Raw genomic sequence first — 7,593 nt, 5'->3', positions numbered from 1 at the left:
AGGAATGCCAATAGCATGGTCCGTGTTAGTGTCGCTTCACAAGTGCCAACCACCCAAAATAGATTTGCACAAATTAATAGTCCTGCACCCATTAAAGCGGCTTGATGACTTCTGTTAGCCCATCTGGTTAGTTTTAAGCATGTGTCTAAGTACTGCCTTGATTTGAGGGCTGGCCTCTGGGCAAGCCCTTTGAGTTTCCCAGTGTGTGAATCCTGGATGCATCAAGCTTTCTTTGTCCCACGAGTGACGGGCATATTTATAAATGTTATAGAAGCTTATGGACATCCATAGCTGGAGAACACTGTAGAAACATGAAGGATTTTTCATCCCATCAGATGTGGCTTTGTGTAGTGCACAACTGAATGAAATGAAGGCATGTTCAGAACATAAATAACCCTTTTTTCCCTCTTGTCGTGACTCTACATAGATCTCTATGTAGACACTACAAGATCCGAGAGACCCAAGAAATTAATGACTCAGAATATAATGAGACGCATGCTGGGGGAGAAGGAGGGAGTGAAAGAGTCCTCCAGTATTTTGCTGTGTAATAAATTGAGAACCCAAACTTAACTTTGCTTTTACAGAAAGTGCTTTATACTGCACTTGCGTTAAGTCTTATGTGGTCATCAGTGACCTCATCATAATTTAAAACAATCCAGACTAGGATGAATAATCAGTAGAAGAATTTGTAATTCTAAAGCAACATTTTATCCAAGTGCTTTTATCGTTCATTTAATGCTTTTCATTCCTTTTGAGGCAGCGAAGCAACGGTGTCCCTTGCTCAAGGACCTTGAGGCATAGAGGTGAGTGAATCTTTCCAGACCAGACAGCATTACTGGCAGGGCAGAAAATACAGCCAAGATCACCTGCCTGTAGCATCCTAATCGAAAGACTACATTCCTTCCTTCCCTTTTCTCCACGTCTGCTGGAGCAGACAGCCTTACGCGCCGTAGGAGGTTTTAACGCTGCTGCGCATTGACAGCGTTTGACTACTGATGCATTTCGTTCTATGAAATTCTGATTTTGTAACTCATAGTTGCAGGCCTTTCTGAGTCATTTTATCTCTGTGGTCTCCAAAATTGCCAACAGACTGTTGCCTGTTTGTCACAGACTTATTTTCTACTTAAAAAAAAAAAAAAAAAAATTGAGCTCAATCTTATATTTTATACCAAACTGCTGCATCTCTACTTGATGGAAAAGCTGGAATATAGAAACAAATAGCAAGACTTTTTGGCAAATTCCAGCCATCGCCTGGGTCCTGTGACATACCACAATGTAGCTGTATATCATTTTTTCCCCACCCTGTTTCCTTCGGAGACAGGTTAGAGGCTGTGGATATCCAGACACGATGCTCTTTTCTGACTGTCTGGCTGTAATCAGGTTATGCTTAGTGGTTTTTTAAGAGCTGATTTTAGGATGCCCAAAGGCACTGTATTGTAATATTAGCATACTTGAAGGGATCTTGCCATGTTTTTCCTTCCTTTTAAGATTTGACTTCCACACGGGCTGTTTGCTTCCTTTCTGGGAGTGTGCACATCAGACCATTTCTTTTGTGTTTTCCAAGTTGTTCCGACTTTTTTCTGCTGACTTTCTTGAAGCCTTCTCTCTACCTCAAAAATCAGTTAGCAACATGATGTTAGAAACTCCAACCCAGAAGCGTTTTCTGATATTTATTTTTCGCTTTATTCCCTGCTTTTTTGGTTAAGTTTTGAAGCTAAGTGGAATATATTTTTAAACTAAACTATAGCTTTAACCTTAACCTCCTTGGAGAGTTTTAAAGGAATAAACGACCAACGTCTGCCTTATTGCATGTCTCTCTACCATGTAGAGCATAAGTTAATTATAGCCTTTGGGAGACGGGAGTTTCTGTCTAAGAAACTGATAGCAGGCGAGGCCTCGGATCTAAAATTACTGCTTCAGCCTACTGTATAATGTGGCAGCATGCTCATTTTGGAGCCCTTTGTCTTTGACGTGCTACTGAATCACTTGAAAGAGGAAAAAATCCTGGCAAAAGTCATACTTGTAAATTCAGGCTTGTCGACCTTTTTAGGAGCTCTGTGAAGTTGTGACCCGTGTGCTCGCTTGTGCGCCGTACAATGAATGGATCGCGGGGCCGCAGTTGAAGCTCTTCAGTCTGGTACTCGCACCCTTGCCTCTCCCAATCTACAGACTTCTTTTGCTTTAGTTTACATGACGTTAAAATGTGAGGAGGACCAGTCCCCGCAAAGGAGTCGCAAGGGACTTTTAGGGTTCGGCAAGATGGGAGGCAGCAAGTTCACAGAGCTGTTGCTCAGCCAGCGGATCTGCATGGGTGAGGGTTTTTAAAAAAAATCCTGCTCGTGTACTAGGAGCAGTTTCCTTTTTTACCTCCCAACCCTTCCCAAGTCGTCTTGCTTCTAAATGCCTTGGCATCTGGGACTAGGTTGGGAACGTGTCATGTTAGCATGTCTGTTGTATCCGGGGTCTCAGGATCAGCACAGATGTCTTGTTCTTCCCAGAATACCGACTTGTCAAGTCTGTGATTCACTTAGTTTGCCCTCCAGTTCTAGCAGTCTTATAAAGGTAGAAAAATCACTGAAGAAATGAAACTCCTTGTACGGTGATGATATTACTTATCTGCGTAGGAACATGGCTTGGAATAGAAGAGGTCAAAACCCATGTGCTGGTAGCCTACCAAGACATTTCAGCTTGCTTCTGTGTGCCTCAGTTTACATGGCTAATCATCAAATAATGGTGATACTTGATCACAGTGGGTTTAGGAGGCATAATACTTTGGTATAAAGTGCTTCCAGATGTCCCAGTGCAATGTGTTTTAGTAGAGAAAAATGCTGTCTATCTCCTAGTGAAGGAGGTTGTGTTTAAACCTGTTTTGAGCAGAAACTCCCTCTCTCCTTTCGTGACCTCGAGAGCAAGGAATCACTGGTGTGATTTGAAAGGAGTCCAGCGTCTCTCATTAGGGTCCACATTTCCCCAGCTGATTTGCCTGCCAGGTTTGAAGGAGGCAAAAGGGGGACTGGTTTATTTTTGAGTTAGAGCCTATGATTCACCCCTTTTGACTAAACAGGAAACTTCCCCCGCTGTAGAGTAAGAGCCAAATTTTCTTTCTGCTTATCGCATGGCAGCGGTTGGTGGGAGTTGTCATTACTATCCTCTAAGCCCACCCCAAATGTTGGTGTGGGTGCTGTCCTCCACGCTGAGACCTCTCCTGCTTGAAGCGTACCTTCAGGGGCATTCACATCACGACGGTGATTGTGAAAACACTCATCTTAAGGAAGAAAAGTCACTTTGGCAGCCAAGGAGGATGGGTTTCGTTTCTGTTGTGTTTGCATTCTTCTTAGTGAGCAGTTGAATTTCCCCAAGAGATTTCCCAACTTTCTGCAAAATCACATGAGAAAGCATTTCTCTTGTGTCATCAGACTCGCAGGAAGCAAATGATCAGCTGGCAAATGAATTTTAATAGCAGTTCTGATTGGTGGGATTCAGAGGGGAAATTCTCTAATTTTTCTTGTATAGACACAGTATGGTCACGAATATCTGTTATTAAGAAAGAACCTTTTGGTGCCTAGCACAAGCAGCTTTGGGGAAGCAGATGTGTCGAATGATGTAAAAACGAAACTTGAACTGTGAACTAGTAGAAGTCATCCTATCTAGAGGGAAGGATTAAACCAGCTGCCAAGTTGTTTGAAGAGCTTTAAGCAGATTAAATTGAGATCAGAGGTATGAGTAAAAGCGCGGCAAAGTGGAGCTATGAGGTCTTCAGCAATTGCATTCCTGTACCACAGGCGACAGAAAGGTATTTAATTCCCCTTCGGTTTCATGTAATTAGAGCTGGTATTCTCCTAAAAGGTGCTGGTGGGGGGGATGCTTTTTGGGATGGAGGAATAAGTGCAGTTGGCTGTTCGCATGAAGCTTGCGCCTCTAAAAGGATGAGGCAGGGATCACAAGACACTCTACTTACCAAAGCACAACCAGTATTTTTCCGTGTTTAAATGCTGCTCTGTCCCATTGTCCTTGAATCTGCCCGGGACGCTCTGGGACATCTCTCTGGGGTCAGGAAAGGGAGTCTCACTGCTTGTTGTGCCCCAGGTCAGGGTGTGTGCCTCCCCCCAACCCCCGCCCCTCACCATGTATTAAGGTTTCCAGATGCCTTTTTTGCTGGCACACATCAAGTAGAGGTGTGGTCTTCTCTGCAGCCTGTAGAGCTGTGCCCCATTGGGGGTCTCTTCGGTGTAAATTCAGCTCATCAGACATGTAGGACAGTAGTGGCAAAGTTTTGTGTGAGGTCAGAGCGGTAAGGGCAACAAAGGAAGCCCCCAGGGACCGAGCAGAAATGGTGGGGAAAGAGGGATGTTGTATTCATCGTGGAAACAGGCCTTGATTTCAAGTTTGTCTTGATGCTGCAGACATTGCGGTCCGTTTAGGTAGCCCAGTACTCTCTTCTCCATATTAAATAGTCCTTTCAGCTTTTCCGCATAAGTCGTGCTTCCCAGGTCTCTAATCATTGTAGTTGCTTTCCACTGAACTCTTTCCAGTCAGTCCACGTCCTTTTTGAAGTGTAGGACCCAGAGCTGTACACAGTACTGCAGCTGGATAGCTGAACCTCCCCAGTGCTGAATAGTTCAGCTGTTACCATCCTGGTGAGCAGACAAGGTGAATGGGTTGCTTAGACCGAACCGATCACACCAACACTTCTGTCGCCAAGTCCGAGGCATTCTCAGTTGAATGCTGGCCTTGAAAACAGGACAGTCCTTCTGCAGGGGAAAAGATGCTTGTGGCAATATAGGTATCGTTTGGGGCCTGCAGTTTTTTGCGTTTCAGAAGGGAAGTAAAAAGGTAGAGTTACATCTGCAATTTCGAGTAGAGCAGTGAGGTCATGAAAATGTGACTTCCAGTTGTGGTTCTGCAGGATGGCATTTTCGTATTGTGGCTAGCGCCAATGTAGCGAGTCCGTAGCACTTGAAAACAAAAATGTTGTATTTTTAATTGTATATCTCACTGGTTAACTAAAGAATCTGTAGCAAGGCTAAGCTAGTGAATTTGTATTCAAATGGCAAGGATCATGAATGTTTCTCCACCAGTCATCTCTCCTTATAAAAGTGTAAAGAAAGAGGAGGAGAGCTTGTCCTGACATGCATTTTATGCATTGCTGAATCCTCATTGTATTTAGAGCCCAGGACTATGTCTGGGTCCTGTATACCTATTGCCCGGTTACTTTAATTGGCTTGTTTTGTGAATGGCTGGATATATCATAAGGCAGTTTATTTCCATTTGGATTGGAGACTAATACAGTGAAGTATACTCAGTCGGGCGTTCACAGTGGTCTCTGAACTCTCACTGCTTTCTCTGTAAATGTTGAGAGAGGAATTGCTAAGCTTTCACTCTTGTGTTTTTTTTTTTGTTGTTGTTTTTTTTTTTTTAAGCGGCTTGTTTAAAATAAAAATGAAACTTGAAGCATATTTACTTGAGAGGGAGAGAACAGTCCAGCACCTTCAGCAGTGCCTTTGCGTGTTTGCCTCCAGCTAGCTTATTTTTCCTGTTTTTCTTGTCGTTTATCCACTGAAATGTCCCATACAAGTGCTAAGTGGAGCATGCCTAATGATAAATGAAAATAAAAGGGAGAAGGTTGAGTGTCAGCTTTCTCTGCCTACCTTAACTCACAAATTACAAGGCAAGCCAGGTGGCAACTTGAATTTGTTCTTGTAGCCACTTTGAAATGCTGAGTTGAAGTATTGAAGTTGGCTACGAAAGGAATGCAAAATTACACCATCTTCTAGGATTATATTATGCTTTGCACCTCTGCCCTTTCTGTCTAAGAAACTTCATAACACAACGTTGAACGTGGTGCAGTGGGTGACAGTTTTTTTCTCTTGTTTGCTAGTAGACAGAACCTTTTTTTTTCTCGGCATCCTCTTATTCCTGGAGACGTTTTAACGTGTGCTTAGCGAGGGGGTTTGCACAGTGCAACGTTTTAAGGCAAAGCCCAAGATGGGGAATAAGAAGGCAGGAGGTTCTAATCTTGGTTCAACCACTGACTGTGCAGGAACCTGAAGAAATCTCTTTTGCTCCTTATTCCTGAAGCTTCAGTTTCCAGTGGGGATCAAGGCTCATTTGCCCTTGAAAACAGATGAATGAGAAAAATGGCAACATACTATTAAAGATCAAATAAGATTTATTATGCGGCTCTACTGCCCACTAGTAACTAATGCAAGCGGTATTGTAGCAATGATTTCCTGGAAGTTGCCACCTCTGTGGAAGCAGTAAACTGGAACTGCGTTTCCTGTAGCAGCTGAAGCTGTTGCGATACTGGAAACCAGGTACAAAAATAGAGGCACACGCCCTCTGCATGGGGTGGCAGTGGATACTTGTTCTCTTTTTAATACAGTTTTGTTTTTGTTTTTTTGGTGTGTGGAGTTGGCCGTACTTTTCAAAAGCAAGACCATTTTACTCTTGTAAGAGCTGCAGAGGCTGAGCTGTGCAAGTATGCTGAGAGCCAGCGCTGCTAACCGGAAAATATAGCAGCCTGGTAATAAGGGCTGGAAATGCTTCCAACTTGAGGACCTCCAGTGATGGATGATGTGAGACTTGAATGTCTGCATGACATGACGATAGCAGCTGTGTAAAAGTGGATTCAGGGTGCTGCGGGTCCTGGGACTTGGCCCATGACAAGTGGCGGAATTGGCAAAGGTTATAATATTTTTAAAAGGAAAATGGATTTTTTTTTTTTTTAGGAGGAGGAAGATAATTCTGATTCTGATGTGCAACTGGACAGATGCAAAACAGAGAACACAATATGAAAGCAGCGACTCTTGTGCCTGCAGTGGTATAAAAGCTCCTGTGTAATACAGTAACCCACAGCTCTACCACATGCACTGCATTTGACTGTGCCCTGGTATGTTCTGATGGTATGTCCGAAAAACGTCTGGGGCCTGTGCAAGCAGTGGGATAACAAGAAGACATTTTATACCCTCGAAAGCTCGGGGAGCTCCAGGAAATTCCTGCATTCTTGATGTTATTTTATTTGTGGCCAAAGCAAAGCACTGCTGAAAAAAATCGATGAGCAAGATTGCCCTTCTCTAACTTCACCCCTCAGACTGGGTGCACTGGTATTCAATGGCCTATTGTTCCCCACTGCTTGCATCCCAATCAGCTGTTACTTTTCCTCTTGCAGAAACAGTGAGTTTATTTACAGGGAAAAAAGTCCTGATGCAGCACATTCTGTGGGAGGAAAAGGTTACCCATTTGCCATGGTGTTTAGCAGGCAAAGGGCGGGTGAGATGGCTTGTTTGGAGATATTTAATATGAAATTTTAAGTGAACTGCGCTCATTGTGGTACTTATAGTAAGACTGGTATGGTGTTTTCTGGAGGTGCCCAGGTTTTAACAAGAGGAGCTGAAGGTGAGCCTTAGGAAACGGACCCCTTTTTTGTGTGTGGTCGCCACTGAAGGCCAAGAAGTGGCTTCAAGTCGCCTGCTGCAGCCTCCAGTGCAACAGGCCTGGTGTTTGGGAGTACTTAGATTTACTCTTGCCTCTGGATCTGTGTTATGTAGCTGGAGTCCATCTCATTAAAAGACTGATCTACGTTCACTATGAAAA

At 43.6% G+C, this 7,593-nt stretch overlaps 1 protein-coding gene across 10 annotated transcripts in view; it reads left to right on the top strand.

Moving 5' to 3' along the window:
• Nucleotides 1–7,593, top strand: part of SRGAP2 (SLIT-ROBO Rho GTPase activating protein 2) — a 163,915-nt gene that overhangs the window by 55,517 nt on the left and 100,805 nt on the right. The window contains exon 1 of one of the 10 annotated variants that reach the window (XM_025205515.1): nucleotides 3,635–3,793. The exons of the other annotated variants lie outside the window; for them this stretch is intronic. Within the exon in view, the coding sequence (XP_025061300.1) occupies nucleotides 3,748–3,793 (46 nt within the window). The 5' untranslated portion in view covers nucleotides 3,635–3,747. Of the gene's footprint in view, nucleotides 1–3,634; nucleotides 3,794–7,593 lie in introns of those variants that run through there. 10 annotated transcript variants of the gene reach the window in all.

The sequence above is a fragment of the Alligator sinensis genome, unplaced genomic scaffold (genome assembly GCF_000455745.1).
Source record: "Alligator sinensis unplaced genomic scaffold, ASM45574v1 scaffold1322_1, whole genome shotgun sequence".
NCBI classification, from domain to species: Eukaryota; Metazoa; Chordata; order Crocodylia; family Alligatoridae; genus Alligator; species Alligator sinensis.
The sequence above is the reverse complement of the archived record's forward strand: the minus strand, read 5'-3'. Positions and strand labels throughout refer to the sequence as shown.